We start from the raw sequence: 22,022 nt of genomic DNA on the forward strand, positions 1-22,022 counted from the left end.
CATGTCAACAAAAAAAAAATCAGTAGCTGTCAACTAGAAGAGTTTACTATGAATATACTTATGATTGGAAGAGAATTAACACAAGTCTGTATTGTGTGTGGGTTATTCTCGGGGCACATGGGAAACCAAAACGATGTTCATTTATTTATTCAAACGTTAATGAGGGTCATCTTTTTAAATGTTTATTTTTGTTTACAAAACCAACCACTAAATAGAAAGCCGGCTAAATACAGAGGAATTTGATATACATCTGTCATAAAATATGATATACATCTAAGAACAATAGGCCTACACATTGAGACAGGAGCATCTATAGGTTGGTATAGATGTTAGGCATACTGGGATCGATTTATGTAGGAAGTTTATTTCTAAATAGTAACCTAGTGAATATTCTACAGCCCTTTCCATTATTACATATGGCAAAGGTCAGAAGAGTATCTCAAAGGAAATTGGTCACCTCAACAAGCATTTGAGGACATAGGCTTTCACATCTGTGAGTATAGTCACATTTTAATCACATATGTAATAACCAGTATGTGACAGTGTGAAGGAACACAAACAACACACAAAGACAAATCTCCATGGATACAGTCCATGAACACTCAAATACCCAGTAAACACAAAACATTTTGGGCAACAAAATTGCATATGACAGTTGTTCTGGGAAGAAGATACAATTCATCTGGATCAGCCACTGTACGTTATGTGGTTGTACCACGAGGTATGACATGTCTTTTAAAATATAGATACAACACGGGAAGAACCCGTAATGGGAGACAACTGAAAACAAATACTGTGTTATGACAAAAATACAAGAACAAAAGTAAACCAGCTCACTGACGTTCATAAAGCTGAAACATCCAAAACAATTCGGTCAATAAAGTAAAAATGAAAATGCTACAGAAATACAAGAACCGGGTCCAATTCTCACCTGGCTGCCTACCTGCCCACTTCATCAAATGAAATCCTCGGCTGGGATAAGCATACTGATCTGATGAAGTTCATTGAACACATATCTGTCAAACATCGCCATACAGCTATCAAAGTTGGGCCCACAGACTTAAAAATATGAGAACCAAACCGTTCCCTGATATAAATGACCTTAGTAAAAGAAGGCACAACCACAACTTCTTATAAAAAGACTCAAGAAACAATATGAAATCCATGTAAAAGAGCAGCATTGGGCTTTTGCAAGTAAGAGAAACTCTGAAATTGTTGTTTTTTTCCCCCCCAAGGAAAAAAAAAAAAGTTTAGATAACGTTGGGGGGGGAATATGAAAACACAATGTGCAGTTCACTTTAAATTAAAAAAAGTCTGCTCTACCGAACATTTTTCAGGTACATTCTGAATATTTCTATACAACATATAAATCCAGCTAAACACCTTATGAAAGCACCATCAGAATCACCTTTATTCACTAAGTACATTTACTCAGAGTTGTACTTGGTGATATGGTGCCAGCTGCTAGTGATAGACAACATTTAGAGACAGAATACAGACAAAGTTTACACACACATAGGTAAAGTGAACATAGAGAATGAGCAGATATACAAATGTACAGTGGGTATATGATTGATATAGAGTGGATGTACACATTTACACTATGAATCTAAATGCAGCGAGATGGACAGAGTGAAATGCAGTTATTTTGTATACAGTTCAGAGATGGCCTGATGTGGTGTCCAGCATAGAGTGCAGCATAGAGTGCATAGTGCTTTAGTATCTATGGGCCAGATGGCCGGTTGGTGAGGGCCACAGCCTGGGGGAAGAAACTATTCAGTTGGAAAGACGTTTTGGTCATGTGTTGCAGTTTGCCCTTGCAGTGGGCAGACCCAAACCAGACAGTGATGGAGGAGATGAAGGATGGACTAAACGATTAATGCTTAAAACCGGATAAGGATTGGCTGGGAGATTGTGTTTAGCTGCCGCAAGTAGTACATCCACTGGTGTGCCTTCTTGGTGACCTCTAATGTTGTCCTCCAATTTGAGGTTGTGGGAGATGGTGGTCCCCAGGAATTTGAATGATTCAGCCGTGCTACCAGCTGAGCCAACAATCTTGAGGGGAGAGATGGTGGGGGGCGTTTTCTTAAGTCAGCCAACATTTCCACGGTTTTGTCTGTGTTGAGTTCCAGGTTATTGCGACTGCACCAGGCCACTAGTCGGTTGACCTCTCCACGGTACATGTACTCATCGCCGTCGGTGATGAGAACAACCAGAGTGGTGTCATCTGCAAACTTGAGTAGTTTGACAGATGCGTTGTTAGAGGTGCAGAGTGAGTAGAGTACTGGTGAGAGCACGCATCCTTGCGGCACTCCGGTGCTGAGGGATAAAGAGTCCGAGAGGTGTTTTCCCAGCTTCACGTGTTGCTTCCTGTTGGTTAGGAAGTCAGTAGTCCACTGATCGATGGAGCTGGACACGTTCAGCTAGGACAGTTTGTCTTGTAGCAGTTCTGAGATGATGTAATGAAAACAGAGCTAAAGTCCACAAACAATGTCCTTGTATATGTCTATGGGTTATCGATGTGTTTGAGGATGTAGTGTAGGCCCATGTTGACAGTGTCGTCCACAGACCTGTTAGCTCTGTAGGCAAACTGCAGAGGGTTGAGGGAGGCTTCAGTGATGGTTTTGAGATGGGACAGTACCAGGTGCTGAAAGGTTTTCATGATGACCGTGGTGAACACCGCAGGTCTGTAAAAGTTCAGGCAGGGCACCTTTAGGTTTTTTTGGGACTGTAACAATGATGGAAGATTTGAAACAGGCAGGAACAGTGCATTGCTCTAATGACTGGTTGAATATGGCCAGTGAAAACAGGAGAGCTGGTCCACGCAGTGCTATAAACCTCTAAATATCTAAGCCATTTGAGGGGATGGTTACTAAGCTGACATAACATGTGGAATTGTTTTAAGATGGTCATACCATGGATAATTTAGCTATTTGATTTTGAATTTTAGCACATCTTTAGGTGTAAACATTAAAAAAAAATGGGTTGATAAAATATTGAATTTGGCCATTACTACTATATCCCATAGAAACACATTGAATAAACATTCATAAATGGCAAAAAAAATAAAAAATAAAACTGTCCAAAAATAAAATCATAAGGAATAAGGTTTTGGAGGTTGGATACATATTTAACCCCTTATTTTTGTTGGCACAAAACTCCCATAACCCATACAAATTAATAGAAGTATCTTAAGATGGGTCCCGTGACACGGGAGAATACCATAGTGTTTGTGAGAGTCTCCCCTTTCCATTGAGTGGTTGTAGTTTGTAGGCCAAACCATTCGGACGCTACAGACGTTTTCGTGAGAAGCCAGATTTTTCGGGATGTTTCATGGTCTGACAGCTCTAGCTCTGTTACCTTCCACCTCAGATGCGGAAAGGCCACCATAGGCGGATGCGGTGGATTGAGACGTAACCCATGTAAAAAAAATTGGGAATTTTGATAATTTTTAAAATTGTATTACTTAGATTGATGCACGTGTGTGTCAATAGACTTACGTATTAAGTAGAGGAGAGAGGAGCCTGGAGAGGAATTAGGAAGGGAGGGGTGGGATGGGGTAGATGGGTGAGAGGGGGAAGTGGCAAGGAGGGGTAGGGTATGTATTGTCCTCGTGATTGAGGGGCCTGTGTGTCAAATCTGCAGTAGAACTAGTTTATTCGGCAGTGAGGGGTTAGGGTTTGTAGCTTTAGGTTCCTAGTTGGAAATTTGTTTCAGTCCTTTCCAGACAGATGAGCAGTTGCTCTAGCCTGTCTTTGTACTGCTGTTTGGCTGCCTTCATTCCTGAGAGTAGCTTTTTCTTGGCCTCTATAGAGTACCCTGGTCTTGCTCTTCAGCACTGCGGAGAGCCCTAAGCTCACCAGTGACCCATGGTTTGTCGTTGCTGTGTGATAGAAAAGTATTTGATGGTATGTAGTTCTCCTCACATACACTGACGCAGGATGTGAATCTGTCTGTGTAGTCGTGTATGTTGGCATTGCTGTCCTTGAATATGTTCCAATCCGTGGTGTCTAGGCAGTGTTTTCACACCCCAATGGCCTCATCAGTCTATTTCCACATGTTTGACAGGCTTGGCAGTTTTTAGTTTCTGTCTGTATGCAGGGATGAGGTGTAGCATCACATGGTCTGAGTTCCCTTAGGGAGCATGGGAGACAGCATGGTATGCCCCTTTAATAGTGCTGTAAACATGGTCGAGAATTTTTTCTTGACTTGAACATTTCACCAATTGTTTGTATCTGGGAAGTTCCTGTTGTAGGCTGGTGTGGTTAAAATCCCACTTGATGGTGAAAGTAGAATCTGGGTATTTTCTTTCCACCTCTGTGATCTGATCAGCCAGTAGATGTTGCTCTGTGTGTGCACATGTGTCCGGAGCGATGTAGACTCCGGCCATAATGACTGAGGAAAATTCACGGGGTGAATAAAAAGGTTTGCAGTGGATGAAAATAGATTCCAGATCTGGAGACTTAGAAGAGTCATTATTGAACCAGCCTTGGGTGACGTAGAAACACAAACCACATCCTTTGGATTTACTGCACTGCTTCGGGACGCGATCAGCCCCGTAGACCTGGAAGCTGGCTAGACCCACAGCGTAAAAAAAGAAATCAGAGGTGAGAGCGAGAAGTCCTTTTTTTTATCCTTATCAGAAGTTGTAGCTCGCCGGTTTTGTTGGTGAGTGGAGAGGAAAAGACCTGGCATTTCATATACATCAAATCCAGGAAGTACTAACATGACTTAAGTAGCACCAACAAGTGTACGCTAAGACTTTAATGAAAAAGCTGGTGACAAATAACTCTTCAAGATGATGAATAACAACCAAAGACAGAAATTCCCCTTAACTAGATAGATACTAATAAATAATGTGGAACTTGTACATTGAGTTGATGCAAAAAAAGGGATATTCCATACACTAACCCTGTTTCTGAGATAGCAGTGTAAGTATGGATAAAGAGTCAAAACCATGGAAGCTTCTCAACAACAGATTCAAAAAGAGTAGCGCTCCTACTAGAACAAGCATGTGGCTCACTTCTGTCAATTCCTGTTATTCCAGTTCAATTCATCTTGCTCAATCTCTTCTATGTAGACAGAATGTGGGGAAAGCTCGTTACACCAAAACACCGAACCAGCTTTACTCACCTCACCATAACCATTAAGATTAAAAAATTTACAAAAAAAAAAAAATTGGCCAGGTCAAGAGCTTGAGGAAACAGCAACGAAGAATGTGACGAAATGGCTGTGAAATAAGTCAACTGGAAGTGTCTGTATGGTTGCCATTTTGAATAATCTCTCGTGTGTAAGGGGTTAAAGGCAGTTGGCTTTCACAGGTAAATTAGTGCACACGCTGGCAGTGGATCTTCTCTTCGGTTTGGTCGAGCATGTCCAACATCTCTTGTATGATGGCTTGGAGGGCCCTACCCAAGTCCACGCCACTATAAGGCTTCTCTATGGGAGGCACGTGGACGAATGCTGAGTGCCCATGGCTCAGGTACAGAGAGGTGTAGTAGGTGAAGTCACAGAGGTATCTGTCAGGAAAAAGACAGGAATTAATATAATGGTGCTAAGTGGTGGTTCTACAGTAAGATTTGGGGGGGGGGAAAAATAGGCCTACAACTTTCTTTGAAATACAGGTGTATGCATGCATATTGATTTTATTAGCAATGTCGCAAACACAAAAGCACACAGGAGGAGGATGCTTACCTGCCAGCATCTTTTGAGACGGACACTGCTACTCCTAGTCCAGAGGCTGTCACTCTTTTGCAGACCGATTCCATGTCAATAACAGAGTCAATGCAGTCTGGGCCCCCCTCAATGCAACACTGAGAATGGGGACAGAAGCGGCTGTTGTCCAGACCCTTGTAGCCATGGTTACGGCCACATTTCTCTAAGGTAACGGTGGTGGCCATACCTGAGACTCCAACATGGACCACTAACTGATTCCCCATGCAGAGAAGGATACAAAACAAACAAATTCAAATATGGTGCATATCAAGGTGCATAATTGACCAGCAGGAAAGGAGATAGGAGCCCATTCATTGCCTTCTTACCTGGGGATGATACTGCTTCCATAGTGATGGAATCAAACTCTGGACTGCCTGGTAGTCGACAGGTACCTCATACACATGCAGGTCTATGTCCTTTCCCAGGCCCAGCTTCTTCAGTTCCTTAAAACAATGAGAAGAGTAGACAGGTGATTAATACTCATAAAAGATCATAGAAATGTCTTCACATTATTTTGAAACTAATTGCTTTTAAAATAAATAGATGTTTTGTAACATGTTAGACATTTCCTTGTGGTCATCTTTACGTTGTCTATTCAGTCCATAAAAAATGTGCACAACAGAAATATGATTGGATGATATCCTAAAAATACAAATTGGGAAAGCACAAATAGGAAAAGATGGAAAATGTCTGGAGGAGAGGACATTTCTAAAGTGTAATGTTCACAGCTGGCTCTATAATTTGCTACAGGACAACTGGCCATGGCTACCAGGCCAGTTCCCATAAACATTTAAAAGTGGCGTGATTGACCACAGCCACAAAGCAACCCTTTGTTTGATTTGAATATCCTTATCAAGTCTGTCTAGACACCCTGACAACCATTGTCCCCATCACATTTGCCAATACAGCCCACACCACCACTTTGGGCCCATAATGCTTCTCTCACATTATAGAACGTGTAAGAAAACATTTCCTGAATGAGATCCCATGACAACTAATGTGTTCTACCAAACAGGCTGAGCATGAACAAGGTAGGCAGTTTTGTGTTATTGTCAGGGAAATAAACTCATCCTTACAGTTAAAGAAGACAAATTAATTCAATATAGTCTACGTGAAATATGCAAAATATACATACCTGGACTGCTACCCAACTGGCATTAATAGTGTGCTCTCCAAATGGCTCAAACCCTGCAAAATATGGCAGCATTTATAAAATCAAAAGAAAGAGTTAAACTCAAATAGCAGATTCAATTAACTTGAGATTGATGCTTACTTATAGGATTGCTTGGCAATACATTTGCTTGAAGGGAAATAACTGTCCTAAGAACCCATGCTCGAAGGGACACTAAAGAAATAAGCACAATCCAATAAAAAGCTCACTTTATATGATGTGTTCATAAATGTGTGAGTGTAGCTGCAGTGAAGTTGAGACATCACTCTGAATCCCTGTGAAATTAATGGGCTGGTGTGTTCCCTTGGGGACACAGGGATCTGTCTGGCAGGAAGGTGAAAAGGAGAGAGCGTGGGGTCGGCAGCTGCTGGCCAGCTCTTTTGTGAGGCTCTCTGTTCCCAGGCAATCTAACATCTTTTATCAGGCCATCCTGTCTTCAACTGGCCTTTGTGTCTGGGAGACAGGAGAATTCGGGTGTTTTCACACTTGGTCCCTTTCGGACAATTTTTGTGAACTCAGCACGGTTCGCAACATTTGTTGTGCACTGTGAACACTCCAAAGGAAGTCAGACACCTCAAAAGAGCCCCCGAAGCAGTTCGCTTGAATTCCGTGGTCCGGTTCCCTCTTTTAGGGCAATGTGAACACAAAGCTCCCGAGGTTCGTTTGTCATTATTCCCACACCACACACTTGAATACTGCAACACCGATTCCCCTGCCATAATCCATCACATTGGTGCCACAAAAGAGAAGATTATGTGCAGGTTCGCAGAATTTTTTTTTTTTTGGGATACTGATTAGCGACACAGAAATTCCAAAATATGTGTGTTTTTAGTTCAAGATTATTTGTTTGCAATATGTTATCTATAGGCTGAGAGCTTCATAAAATGTTTATTTGATTGTGCGTTTTGAAAAGTGTGAGAAGACAACACAAACACAGAGTGCATGTTGGAAAAATATCTTGGTTCCTTTCTAAACATAGCAATGTGAATGCAAAAAGGACTCAGTCCGCAAAATAGGTGAAGCGAACTGGAGAAAAAAATTGTTGAGACCTCAAAGGCAAGGGTAGTGTGACTTCAAAGAGAACTGGGTTATTTTTATTTCATTTAAATGTTTTACCCCAATTCACTTTAAAGAGGACTGAGATCATTTCTTTTTTAAAAAAGGACTGTGTGAAAACACCCTAAAAGTTAAACAATTCTGTTTAAGTCTGCTAGTGTGTAAAGCAAATGTTTATTGAAACTAGAATTTTGCCAAACACAAGGAATATATTAAAAATGAGCCATATTGCCTAACAAGTGGATGTCTTGGAGGTCTGAAATATTACAACTTCCATTTTATTCTGCTACATACAGGGTCAAGTAGGTCATACCATGACACGTTCCTAAAGTTATGCAATTATGTCCATAGGCAGTTATCCATAGGCATATTATTTTGCAATACAATAAACAAATTGACAATTTGACAAACACTTTGAAGGAATGTATGCCATTATACAAATAACAAACTGCAACTATTTGGACAACTCAGCTGCATGTCCTTCACACAACTTTTCAACAGTAACATTCTTGACATGCACGCCCTAGTTGGCTTTGTCGAGCTAGAAACTACGTACAGCCGAGCAAGTAGAGGAAACCCCACTAACCTGTTACAACAACAGTTTGCTTACTATTGTCCATATTTTTCTTAGCTGTAGTGAATGTTTTCGTTTGTTATTCTAAATTTTACCAGGAATGCAGCTGTCTGGGATTTTGCTGTCCTTTCACAGTTGATCAGTCATCTGTTTCTGTGCTTTTTGCGTAATTTTTTTTCTCGGCGAGTCTGACGTAATGACGTATGGTAGCGACACATTTGGCGACAACTTCCGTTAAACGGAGTTAGCATTAGCAAACCAAAATAAATTACGTTCAGTTGACCGGATAGTTTGTAATATAATCTGTTATAATGGTAAGTATATATTTTATCGGGTTACAGTAATATGAGGACTGTTGTGTGGGACCGTAGAATAGCTCGACCACAAACGCGTGGTTGTTTTGTTTACCATGCAGCATGGATAGTTAGCTACTGTAACGTAACATGAACGTAGCGAAATGGTTAACTCATTGTGTTAATGCTAGCTAATAGCTAACTAAAAATATAATAGTAATCTAGTTATATGTCAATGTTTTGTTTTATAGTATCTAAACACATGGTTTGCATTTCAAGTCAAATTTGACCTAGCTAGTTAAGTACACTAAACAAACAATATAAACGCATCATGTAAAGTGTAGTTACCATGTTTCATGAGCAGAAATAAAGTATCCCAGAAATGTTCAATAAGCACAAAAAGCTTATTTCTCAAAAATTTTGTGCACAAATTTGTTTACATCCCTGTTAGTGTGCATTTTTCATTTGCCAAGATAATCCATCCACCTGACAGGTGTGTCATATCAAGAAGCTGATTAAACAGCACGATCACTAGACAGGTGCACCTTGTGCTGGGGACAAAAATGGCGACTGTAAAATGTGCAGTTTTGTCACAACACAATGCCACAGATGTCTCAAGTTTTGAGGGAGTGTGCAATTGGCATGCTGACTGCAGGAATGTCCACCAAACATAGTCCTGGGGTGCCTCTTCTCCCCACCCCCCCAGTGCACGTTTTGGTTTTTGCCCTAGCACTACACAACTGATTCAAACAACCATCTCATCATCAAACTTTGATTATGTGAATCAGCTGTGTAGTGCTACGGCAAAACTAAACGTGCACCCAGGACCGAGTTAGGGAAACCCTGCTATAAGCTGCCTCAAATATCATTTTAGAGAATTTGGCAGGTCATCCAACCAGCCTCACAACTGCAGACCACGTATATAGCATCGTGTGAGCGAGCTGTTTGCTGATGTCAATGTTGTGAACAGAGTGCCCCGTGGTGGTGGGGTTATGGTATAGGCAGGCATAAGCTACGGACAAAGAACACAATTGCATTTTATCTATGGCAATTTGAATGCACAGAAATACCTTGACGAGATCCTGAGGCCCATTGTTGTGCCATTCATCCGCCGCCATCACCTAATATTTCAGCATGATAATGCACATCCCCATTTCACAAGGACTGTACACAATTCCTAGAAGCTGAAAATGTCCCAGTTCTTTCATGGCCTGCATACTCCCCAGACATGTCACCCATTGAGCATGTTTGGGATGCTCTGGTTTGACGAGTACAATGGCGTGTTCCAGTTCCCGCCAATATCCCGCAACTCTTCACAGCCATTGAAGAGGAGTGGGACAACATTCCACAGGCCACAATCAACAGCCTGATCAACTCTGTGAAGGAGCCGCTGCACTGCATGAGGCGAATGGTGGTTGCCCCTACCTTTTTTATAAAGGTGTCTGTGACCTACAGATGCATATCTGTATTTCCAGTCATCTGAAATCCATAGATTAGGGCCTAATGACTTTTTTTAATTTATTGATTTCCTTTTATGAACTAACTCAGTAAATTCTTTGAAATTGTTGCGTTTACATTTTTGTTAAATGTAGTTGGCTATCATACCAGCTAGTTAGCAAACCTTTTCAAAGCTAGCTAGCTAATTTAATCATGTGTTAGCTAGTGAGCAAGACAACATGCACAATGACTTAAAAAAAACATTGAAATTCACAGCTACCTCTATCTTTGCTGAAGACTGCACAGAACCACCCTATGGTAAGGATGGATTCAACTAGTCTAAGTTTTTGTGATATTTTACTCTTACTTTGTTTCTTGAGTCATGTGAGTTTCTCACGGTTGTTCATGTAAATGTGGTCATTGGTTTTTGTGGTACAAATATGAAACCACATCGCTTTGATTTCTTACTCATGCTTGTTCCCTATGCTCCTCAGCTGGTGGAGTTGAAGAACGGAGAGACGTATAACGGACACTTGGTCAGTTGTGACAACTGGATGAATATCAACTTACGAGAAGTCATCTGCACCTCAAGGGTAAAGGGTTTGTCTATAAGTACTTGTCGACACTCAAGACTTGTGACCACTGATCTGAAATATGTATATGGTTGCTTACGTGACAGCCATGAATGAAGAGGCTACATGGCTGTCTTCTTCACAAATCAACTATCAGAAAAATGTCCATGTCTAGCCACAAGATGGCACTATTGACAGTCAAAAGATTCAGCTTTTAAGAGTGCTTCTACTAAGACTAATGCTGAAATTCTCCCCTAATCCCATTCACTCCTATCGTTTAGGATGGAGATAAGTTTTGGAGGATGCCCGAGTGTTACATCAGAGGAAGCACCATAAAGTACCTGCGTATCCCTGATGAAATCATCGACATGGTAAAGGAGGAGGTGGTGTCCAAGGGCCGCGGGCGAGGAGGCATGCAGCAGAACAAACAGCAGGGCAAGGGCCGAGGGGGAGGAGCAGGTGCAGGTAGAGGTAAGATGGAACCTCTCTTTCTGGGGAGGCAAATGGGTAACATTTGGTTGAGGTGCTGGTAGTATGATGCAATGGGGTCTTATATTTATGAGCTAAGTAAACATAGTATATATATATATATATATATATATATATATTACACTTTTTTTTTAAATTATTACACTTTTTTTTTAAAATTATTATTATTGAGTGATTCCATATGAAACCAGGACAAAAAAAAGGCCATGATATTGGGGATTTTCAAAAATGTTAAATGTAATCCATAGAATGGTCCTTTGGCAGAAGGATTGTTAACATATGTATCGAAACGCATAATTGAGAAATAATGAATAAAAGTTGGCATATTTATGACATTGTGGCCTTACCCAGGCCCCCTTTAAGAGTCCATAATGTTTCATCTGTAGATGTTAGAAAGCAAAAAATATAAACAGAAATATTGAAGATTCCGTGTTTGATTTGGTGAATTTTGTGTATGTCTTGTTGAACATAATATACTCTACGGCAGGGGTCAGAACAGGCAGTCTTTTTTTTGGGGGGCCCACCAACCATCTGCCTCGACAAAAATCGTCCCGCGACTGAATCTAGTTGCCTACCCTCAACATTGAGGAGTTTACCACATCTGTACATGTTTCAAGCAGACCACCATAGTCCCTGTACCCAAGAATGCCACGGTAACCTGTCTAAACCTGTCATACAGCTAGGCTTGGGCAATATACTGGTGTATTTCGAAATACCAACGGTATGATTTCCAATAGATTTTTTTAAATATATACTAGAAGGCCAGCATCCTGGAGTCGCCTCTTCACTGTTGACGTTGAGACTGGTGTTTTGTGGGAACTATTTAATGAAGCAGCCAGTTGAGGACTTGTGAGATGTCTGTTTCTCAAACTAGACACTCTAATGTACTTGTCCTCTTGCTCAGTTGTGCACCGGGGCCTCCCACTCCTCTTTCTATTCTGGTTAGAGCCAGTTTGCACTGTTCGGTGAAAGGAGTAGTACACAGCATTGTACGAGATCTACAGTTTCTTGGCAATTTCTCACATGGAATAGCAATAATTTCTCAGAACAACAATACAATGACGAGTTTCAGAAGAAAGTATTTGTTTCTGGCCTTTTTGAGCCTGTAATCGAACCCACAAATTATGATGCTCCAGATACTCAACTAGTCTAAAGAAGGCCAGGTTTGTTTCTTCTTTAATCAGCACAACACTTTTCAGCTGTGCTGGTTTTCTAATGCTCAATTAGCCTTTTAAAATGATAAACTTGGATTAGCTAACACAACGTGCCATTGGAACACAGAAGTGATGGTTGCTGATGATGGGCCTCTGTACGCCATGTAGATATTCCATAAAAAATCAGCTGTTTCCAGCTACAATAGTCATTTACAACATTAACGATGTCTGCACTGTAAGTGACCCCAAACTTTTGAACGGTTGTGTGTGTGTATGTCACTTACAGTGCAGATATTGTTAATACTGTAAATTACTGTTGTAAACATATATATTAGTGTACCAGTCAAAAGTTTGGACACACCTACTCATTCCAGGATTTTTCTTTATTTTGACTATTTTTTACATTGTAGAATAATTGTGAAGACATCAAAACTATGGAATCATGTAGTCCGCAAAAAAGTGTTGAAACAAATCAAAATATATTTGACAGACACATCTCAACATCAATTGTTCAGAGGAGACTGCGTCAATCAGGCCTTCGAATTGCAGCAAGGAAACCACTACTAAAGGATACCAATGAGAAGAGACTTTGGTTCCAACCGTGAGACGCAGAGTAGGTGAACGAATCTCCACATGTGTGGTTCCCACCGTGAAGCATGGAGGAGGAGGTGTGACGGTGTGGAGGTTCTTTGCTGGTGACACTGTCTGTGATTTATTTAGAATTCAAGGCACACTTAACCAGCATGGCTTACCACGGCATTCTGCAGCGATAGGACAGCCCATCTGGTTTGCGCTTAGTGGGACTACCATTTTGTTTTTCAACAGGACAATGACCCAAAACACACCTCCAGGCTGTGTAAGGGCTATTTGTCCAAGAAGGAGAGTGATGGCGTGCTGCATCAGATGACCTGGCCTCTCAATCACCTGACCTCAACCCAATTGAGATGGTTTGGGATAAGTTGGACCGCAGAGTGAAGGAAAAGCAGCCAACAAGTGCTCAGCATATGTGGGAACTCCTTCAAGAGTGTTGGAAAAGCATTCCAGGTGAAGCTGGTTGAGAGAATGCCAAGACTGTACAAAGCTGTCAAGGCAAAGGGTGGCTACTTTGAAGAATTTAAAATCAAAATATATTTTGATTTGTTTAACACTTTTTTGGTTACTACAGGGTTCCATATGTGCTATAGTTTTGATGTCTTCACTATTAGCAAATAGTAAAAATAAAGAAACCCTTGAATGAGTAGGTTTGTCCAAGCTTTTGACTGGTACTGTGTGTATGCGTGTTATATATACACTGCTCCAAAAAATAAAGGGAACACTAAAATAACACATCCTAGATCTGAACAAAGGGAACACTAAAATAACACATCCTCGATCTGAATGAATGAAATAATCTTATTAAATACTTTTTTCTTTACATAGTTGAATGTGCTGACAACAAAATCACACAAATAATCAATGGAAATCCAATTTATCAACCCATGGAGGTCTGGATTTGGAGTCGCCAGTGTGGTTTTCCACTTTAATTTTGAGTGTGACTCCAAATCCAGACCTCCATGGGTTGATCAATTGGATTTCCATTGATTATTTGTGTGATTTTGTTGTCAGCACATTCAACTATGTAAAGAAAAAAGTATTTAATAAGATTATTTCTTTCATTCAGATCTAGGATGTGTTGTTTAAGTGTTCCCTTTATTTTTTTGAGCAGTGTATTTATTAACCAGTTGGCCGTTATAAAACTACTCGCAGGCCTTGAACCATTTGTTTACACTTTGTTCAGTCATGTTACTGCATTGGCTAGCTAGCTAACAACCTGAGGAGTATACTACAAAGCAGGATCAATGGGTTAGCCAGCTAGCTTTGATGAACAACCAGAAATAACTAGATTTTCGGATTCATTAAGAAAGCTAAACTTATGTTTGTGTTTTTGGTTGTTTAGTCAATGAGACCATGCCCATTTTTTTTAAGCTCCTCTTTAAAAAAAAAAAACACTTAGGCAAGTCAGCTGGCTAACTCATTGATTCTGCTTTGTAGTATACCCCTCTGGTAACTTTACCAGTATATCCAAACATTTGGGGGCACAGAAAGAAAGGAAAAAGGATAGCTTCTTCAGGAGATCAATGATCATAGCAATGAATGAATGAATGAATGACTGATCTCCTGGATTCATCACCACAAACCTTTTACTCAATGTAGAAACCTAATATAACCCAAATGACTTTGTAATTTCAGTGACCGGTATTTTATCAACATGTTAGCTTTTATAATAAACTGTCTTTACAATGTTACATAATTTCTAGCGGACAGCATGTGCTTCAAAAGTAGCTAGAATTCATAATGGCCCAATATAGGCTGTCAATCAAGAGACGGTGTACAATTTTCAATGTAATGCATCGCAATAGGAAAATTAGATAAACCAAATTTTCCACAAATTACTTTAATTTCAGGCCTGCCAACCTGCATGTATTTTGCATACCATGCACGCAATTTGAAGTCAAAGTACATGACTTTAAGACGACCCTAAAACACAGAAAAAATAGGCCTCTAGTTGGCACGTTGTGGTTTTTGACTCAACGGTCGGAAGTTGGAGCTGAGCCAATCTGAGGACATGGGCGAGGAGAAAAATTCTCTAGCTGTATGCTCTGGCCAGCCCCTGTAATCATAGTACTATTTACCTCCCTTGAGCTGGATGGCTGATCTCCACATCGTCTGTTGATACCACTGATGTGTGAGGGGGGGAAAAAGGGTACGAAAAATGGAGAATGAACTGTTTGCCAAATACATTTTCCAAAAGTGTATGTTAGTCAAGCACATAATCTCTATTCTTTCGTAGTTAGCTCCTTAGCTAAGGTGTCATTACAATGAAAGTAGTTGGCAACAACATTATCAACTCAGTGAACACTTTCTTGCTTGCACACGCTTTGTTCTCCGCAACGGTAGTAGTCACGAGCGCATTGCCGAGCAAGGAAACGTGCGGTAGTTTAGAGCATGTTCCTGTGTGGATGGAGTCAGACATGGCAGAGAGCTGTTCCGCTAATACCGTCCTTCACAGAAAGTTATTTTAGACGGTTTAAAGATTAGTAGGCCTATGTTAATGAATCTGTTATTGATCTGTCCGTTTGATATGTCTTTGTCAACAGTAGCCTGCTAATGATGTGATAATAGTCAGTTCACCAATGACAACAAGGCATGGTGAGTGAATGGTAGACTAGTAGTCAGACCTTGATGGATTAGGTCAGGGATGGAGATCTGAAACCAGCTCATATAGGCCTAGTTTAGTTGTTTATATTTCAAATGGTCTAAAGTAAACTTGACTACTACATTGCATCTAGTAATTGAATTGAGAATTTTCTCCCCAAACAAAATTACGAAGCCAGTTCACATTTTCACAAGACTATCCACATAAAGACACCTATGAAATCAAATAATCATTACCCCTACATTTTACCCAGAAATATGTGAAGGTGTCATTGAGACCACCTCAATTTAATGTAGGATCAAACAAGACTACTTTGTTGGATACATTGTTTGATATAATTTAAGACTAGAGCTGTGTTTGAATACCCATACTAACATACTACTACATACTTATTAAGTATATACTATTAGTTCATTTTAGTATACTGTAAACGAACTGTATCCTTTCAGTTGTGCGTACTAGCGCTTCGCCTGTCTATTGGAAGTTGATGCTGTTGCTATGCAACCTCTTGCTAGCTTGTTGGCATAATAAATGACTAGCTAGACATTTTACAATTTCGGGTGTGTTCGTAAATTCAATCTGGAGTGCCAGAGTGTGCTCTGGGTGTAAATCCAGAACATTTTCAGATTGTCCGTTTCAGAGCGGTTCGCTCTCGGGGGGTGCTCTGGCTGAGGAATCGGGTTGACTCAAGCATTCTGACCTTACAACCGCAGTAAAGCACCCAAGCTAACTGGCTTATGTTGGCTAGCTTGCTAGCTATTTCCAGACACAAATGAGAGAACACCTTACTCTGACCATTTTACTTGCCCTAGCAGAGCTGGTTAGGCTGGTTCATGCGATCCAGAGCGTTTTTGACTGTAACTATGCTGCTGGCAACAACGTTTTTTTTTTTGCCAACGTTTACTGACACTGGCCATATATTCAACGGGTGTTAAACATTCGTAAATTCATCAGTTATTCTGCGCTCTGGCACACTCAGATGAGAGTGCTCTGAAATCGAAGTAGATGGCCAGAATTTAACAATGTCCATTGAGAACGCACAACGACTATACCACTTAACTAAGAATGACATGAATAATCAAGTCAATAAACGTTGGGTAGTTAGTTAGATGATAGTTTATACTGCCTGGCAAGTTCGACGTATTAGTAGCCAACTAACATTTAACATTACTCGTTAGGTAACTAGCTAACATAGTATTACAGCAGTATGTACCGGTATGTGGTTCGTAAGGATAGCGTAGCTAACAAATTGTCAGCCAGTGTAACTTATTTGATAAGTCATTACTTTATTACGTTGTTCAACATTTTCTTAACATTTCTCATAATTTGTTAAAGCAATGAATTTGTATCCGCCCCCGTCGGACTTCGGCTGCCATTTTCTTCAAATCTGAAAACGTGAAGCCACGACCATTTTCTGAAGAATTGCATTTTAGGCCCTGAAGGCACATAATGTCCACCGCTTGCATACTTCGTATTTTGGCAAATTTAGTATGATATCAGGGAACTTTTGGTATACTAACTATATCCATATTATGACCAATTTTATTTAACTAGGCAAGTCAATTAAGAACAAATTCTTATTTACAATGACGGCCTAGGAACATTGGGTTAACTACCTTGTTCAGGGGCAGAATGACAGATAGACTTTTACCTTGTCAGCTCGGGGATTCGATTTAGCAACCTTTCAGTTACTAGCCCAACGCTCTAACAATTAGGCTACCTGCCGCCCCCAATAAGCATACTACATAGTCAATTTACATCACAAATAGTGCGGTTAGTATGAGTATTTGAACACAACTTAGGTTTCAGGAAAAGGCAGTTGCAGGTTTTTCAAAAACGCTAAATGCTCCAACTTCCAGAGAGGGAAGTTGACTGACCCCCTACCCAACCTTAGGCCAACATTGGCCTCCCATTCTTACTGAGGCAGTCTTCTGCTAACATCATTATTAGGCAAAAAAACGTGCATTTGCCTATGATTTAAGCAGTGTGTGTCCCAGATGTGTAATTTTAATGACAGGTATATGCATCCACATTTTAGCTTTTATAATAAACTGTCTTTACATTGTTACATATTAGTTGGGGTGGCAGGTAGCCTAGTGGTTAGAGCGTTGGGCCAGTAACTGAAAGGTCGCCTGATCAAATCCCTGAGCTGACAAGGTAAAAATCTGTCGTTCTGCCCCTGAACAAGGCAGTTAACCCACTGTTCCTAGGCCGTAATTGTAAATAAGAATTTGTTCTTAACTGACTTGCCTAGTTAAAAAATAAAAAATAGTTTCTAGGGCACAGCATGTGCTTCAAAAGTAGCTAGAAATCATATTTGCCCAATATAAGCTATTTGTCAGTCATTATTTTCTGGTGCTCCTAATGTGGCTTAACTTTGGTCATGCTGTATGTCTCTGCTCAATGTTTAGGTGTATTTGGAGGCCGTGGCCGGGGTATGCCAGGAGTAGGCAGAGGCCAGCAGCAGCAGGAGAAGAAGCCTGGTGGTGGCAAACCTCAGGGAGTCAAGAACCAGCACTGAGGAGAGGGACAGACAGACAGGTCAGATGTAAGAGATGGTGTAGTTTTCACAGAATAACAACTCAGTGGAGATCATCTCACACAATGTCTGTGAGTGGCCATTACTGCTCCCTCTGTGCTATGTTTCTAGCTATGTGTGTTGTGTGAGTTTGAACTTCACTGTGAGAACTATGAACAGTCCGTTCAGGTCAGAAAATGCAGGGTTTTGTTTTATCTACAGATTTTTTTCTTCCCGACTTACAGTTTTTGTTAAGTTGTCAATTTGGGCCACCGTCAAAAACCTATAAATATCATCCAGAAGTTTGTTTTATTGTGCCTAGAGATATTTACATGCAACTGATTGTACCCAATTGTTTTTATATCCAATTGTTTTCAACGTAAAGCACATTTTATGCCCTTGGAATTTGAAAACTTAAGTTGATTGGGTTATATTACCGAAAAAAATACCTAGTTGGTTAAAGAGTCCCAATTGGGTGTTTCTAAATGTTCTACTTTTGGAATTTTATTTGCATTTTGTAACCCAAGAAAATAACTTTGTAATTTACTTACATGAGAATAAACAATTTTATGTTATACACTGTACTTTATGTATGAAAGAAGAAAAAACGAATTCAGATCTGTTTTGAATTGGTCTACATACAGAATTAAAAAGCCTTTTGTAACACTCATGCTCGCTTATCTCCTAAAGTGACAAAACACAATTTGCATATTAGGTTTATGTTCTTGTATAACTAGCTGTAAAATTAACAGTCCATAGTCAACAAACAATAAGGCGTACATATAATAAAGCTGGTGTAACCCTCTAACCCCCTAATGCGCAACCTCAATCACAGAGCTGCTGAATCGACAATAATGCAGCCAAGATTTTGCGTGACGACTTAAACTGAATTCTTCCACTGCTCTGTGTTCGTTGCATACGTCAATCTGAGACTGCCATCGTTGAAGTCGTTTGTGGTGACGTCAAAATGAGGGGTGTTGTACAAAACAAAGTCCTTAGTGATTGGATCATCTCTAACCAATCAGAGTATCAATGCAAATTACTGATTTTCAAAATGCAGCTTTACCCACGTGTGTTCTGGCTCTGGCCCAACCGGTTTCTGTTACCAATCAGAACGGTCAGAATGTGTTTACGTTCTAGAAATCGTCTGCAAGGTACTTAGATCCAGAGTCGTAGAGTACCACAGTACGAGTCATAATACCAATAAAACCTAGCGGTCTAACAGGGAAGTCGTTCAAATAGTTTTTCCATTAGGTGATTTTAGAAACATTTAAAATAAGGGCTGTGTAGGCTTACTGTGTTTTGATAACCTGTAAATCCTTCTAGGACAAGGTTACTTCTATCGATATATTTGCCTGTATTTACCCCCCAAAAATTAAATGCTAATGTGGCTATTATAAGGAACTACAAATTACATGATGATCTGGACGAGACTGCCTAATCGAGGCAAAGGTAAGAATCTCTGGATTAACTATCGAATGTTAGCAAAATGTAGTAATTAATAAATTGGCAAAATGTATTTAAATTGACAATTCTGTGAACTGCCTTGTGCAAGTTTTAAATTGACACAATACCTGTTAGCAAAGGTGTCTGCCAGAGATGATGTGCAGGAGCTTGCAGTTTTGCATGATGTCTACTTTGATGCTAATTAGCATTTTCAAATCTGAGAGTAAATATTGCCGAGTATATTAATAAAAGTCACCTTGTCCGAGAGAGATTTGCATGGCTATCACAACGTCACACCAGCGTAAGCCTATACAAAACACAGCCCTTATTTTAAGTGTTTCTAAAATCAAATTTATTTATGAAGCCCTTTTTACATCAGCTGATGTCACAAAGTGCTATACAGAAACCCAGCCTAAAACCCCAATCAGCAAGCAATGCAGATGTAGAAGCACGGTGGCTAGGAAAAACTTCCTAGAAAGGCAGGAACCTCAAAAGAAACCTAGGGAGGAACCAGGCTCTGAGGGGTGGCCAGTCCTCTTCTGGCTGTGCCGGGTGGAGATTATAACAGTGCATGGCCAAGATGTTCAAATGTTTATAGATGACCAGCAGGGTCAAATAATAATAAAAATCACAGTGGTTGTAGAGGGTGCAATGGGTCAGCACCTCAGGAGTAAATGTCAGTTGGCTTTTCATAGCCGATCATTCAGAGTTAGAGACAGCAGGTGCGGTAGAGAGCGACCGAGAGAGAGAGTCGAAAACAGCAGGTCCGGGATAAGATAGCACGTCCGGTGAACAGGTCAGGGTTCCATAGCCGCAAGCAGAACAGTTAACTGGAGTGGCAGCACGACCAGGTGGACTGGGGACAGCAAGGAGTCATCAGGCCAGTTAGTCCTGAGGCATGGTCTTAGGGCTCAGGGAGAGGGAGAATACTTAAATTCACACAGGACACCGGATAAGACAGGAGAAATACTCCAAATATAACAGACTGACCCTAGCCCCCAGACACACAAACTATTGCAGCATAATTACTGGAGGCTGAGACAGGAGAGGTCGGAAGACACTGTGGCCCTGTCCGACAATACCCCCGGACAGGGCCAAACAGGCAGGATATAACCCCACCCACTTTGCCAAAGCACAGCCCCCACACCACTAGAGGGATATCTTCAACCACCAACTTACTACTTCTCCCCCCACGGCACGGACCCGAGGGGGGCGCCAACCCGGACAGGAAGATCACGTCAGTGACTCAACCCACTCAAGTGGCGCACCCAACCTAGGGACGGCAGGGGAGTGCGCCAGTGACTCAGCCCCCGTAATAGGGTTAGAGGCAGAGAATCCCAGTGGAGAGAGGGAAACCGGCCAGGCAGAGACAGCAAGGGTGGTTCATCGCTCCAGTGCCTTTCCGTTCATGGAGCTCTATAGGAGAAAGCCCTGCCTCCAGCTGTTAGCTTAGAAATTGTAGGGACAGTAAGGAGGCCTGCGTCTTGTGACCGTAGCGTACATGTAGGTATGTACGGCAGGACCAAATCAGAAAGATAGGTAGGAGCAAACCCATGTAATGCTTTGTAGGTTAGCAGTAGAACCTTGAAATCAGCCCTAGCCTTAACAGGAAGCCAGTGTAGAGAGGCTAGCACTGGGGTAATATGATCACATTTTTTTTGGTTTTAGTAAAGATTCTAGCAGCCGTGTTTAACACTAACTGAAGTTTATTTAGTGTTTTATCCGGGTAGTCGGAAAGTAGAGCATTGCTGTAGTCTAATCTAAAAGTGACAAAAGCATGGATACATTTTTCTGCATCATTTTTGGACAGAAAGTTTCAGCTTTTTGCAATGTTACGTAGATGGAAAAAAGCTGTCCTTGAAATAGCCTTGATATGTTCGTCAAAAGAGAGATCAGGGTCCAGAGTAACGCCGAGGTCCTTCACAGTTTTATTTGTGGTACAATCATCAAGATGAATTGTCAGATCCAACTGAAGATCTCTTTGTTTCTTGGGACCTAGAATTAGCATCTCTGTTTTGTTCGAGTTTAAAAGTAAAACATTTGCCGCCATCTACTTCCTTCTGTCTGAAACACAGGCTTTCAATTTTGGTGCTTCACCATGTTTCATCGAAATGTACAGCTGTGTATCGTCCGCATAGCAGTGAAAGTTAACATTGTTTCCGAATGGCATCACCAAGAGGTAAAATAACCTTGGCAAAAAACAAACGTCCCCTTTTCAGGACCCTGTCTTTCAAAGATAATTGGTAAAAATTCAAATAACTTCACAGATCTTCATTGTAAAGGGTTTAAACACTGTTTCCCATGCTTGTTCAATGAACCATAAACAATTAATGAACATGCACCTGTGGAAAGGTCGTTAAGACACTAACAGCTTACAGACGGTAGGCAATTAAGGTCACAG

At 40.8% G+C, this 22,022-nt stretch overlaps 2 protein-coding genes across 5 annotated transcripts; one reads left to right on the plus strand and one right to left on the minus strand.

Annotated features, from left to right (window-relative positions):
- Positions 1–4,727: 4,727 nt before the first annotated feature.
- LOC115158098 (pyroglutamyl-peptidase 1) lies at positions 4,728–9,176 on the minus strand. 3 transcript variants are annotated; one of them, XM_029706629.1, is made up of 5 exons: positions 9,158–9,176; positions 6,851–6,903; positions 6,042–6,158; positions 5,695–5,927; positions 4,728–5,519 (listed from the first exon to the last, which is right to left on the minus strand). In XM_029706629.1, the coding sequence occupies exons 1-5, from the start codon at positions 9,165–9,167 to the stop codon at positions 5,327–5,329; spliced, it is 606 nt and encodes a 201-aa protein (XP_029562489.1). In that variant the 5' UTR covers positions 9,168–9,176; the 3' UTR covers positions 4,728–5,326. The 3 variants fall into 3 exon arrangements, with proteins under 3 accessions (XP_029562489.1, XP_029562488.1, XP_029562490.1); XM_029706628.1 differs by lacking the exon at positions 9,158–9,176 and adding an exon at positions 8,529–8,706 and having other exon boundaries at positions 4,729–5,519; XM_029706630.1 differs by lacking the exon at positions 9,158–9,176 and adding an exon at positions 8,612–8,692 and having other exon boundaries at positions 4,729–5,519.
- Positions 8,721–18,750, plus strand: LOC115158099 (U6 snRNA-associated Sm-like protein LSm4). 2 transcript variants are annotated; one of them, XM_029706631.1, is made up of 5 exons: positions 8,721–8,830; positions 10,523–10,564; positions 10,741–10,839; positions 11,100–11,289; positions 18,069–18,750. In XM_029706631.1, the coding sequence occupies exons 1-5, from the start codon at positions 8,828–8,830 to the stop codon at positions 18,176–18,178; spliced, it is 444 nt and encodes a 147-aa protein (XP_029562491.1). In that variant the 5' UTR covers positions 8,721–8,827; the 3' UTR covers positions 18,179–18,750. The 2 variants fall into 2 exon arrangements, with proteins under 2 accessions (XP_029562491.1, XP_029562492.1); XM_029706632.1 differs by having other exon boundaries at positions 8,730–8,830; positions 10,544–10,564.
- The last annotated feature ends 3,272 nt before the right edge of the window (positions 18,751–22,022 follow it).

Source organism: Salmo trutta, chromosome 22, assembly GCF_901001165.1.
Source record: "Salmo trutta chromosome 22, fSalTru1.1, whole genome shotgun sequence".
Lineage (NCBI taxonomy): Eukaryota > Metazoa > Chordata > Actinopteri > Salmoniformes > Salmonidae > Salmo > Salmo trutta.

What these genes read in the sequence shown, in the direction of transcription:
- LOC115158099 (XM_029706631.1), top strand. An exon ending in CTGCACAGAACCACCCTATG is followed by an intron (nt 10,565 to 10,740) that starts GTAAGGATGGAT and finishes TATGCTCCTCAG; the next exon opens with CTGGTGGAGTTGAAGAACGG. An exon ending in AGGAGCAGGTGCAGGTAGAG is followed by an intron (nt 11,290 to 18,068) that starts GTAAGATGGAAC and finishes CTCAATGTTTAG; the next exon opens with GTGTATTTGGAGGCCGTGGC.
- LOC115158098 (XM_029706628.1), bottom strand. Translation starts at nt 8,562, where the DNA reads ATGGACAATAGTAAGCAAACTGTTGTTGTAACAG. An exon ending in CCAGTTGGGTAGCAGTCCAG is followed by an intron (nt 6,159 to 6,850) that starts GTATGTATATTT and finishes CATTGTTTTAAG; the next exon opens with GAACTGAAGAAGCTGGGCCT. An exon ending in GTCTCAAAAGATGCTGGCAG is followed by an intron (nt 5,520 to 5,694) that starts GTAAGCATCCTC and finishes TTTTCCTGACAG; the next exon opens with ATACCTCTGTGACTTCACCT.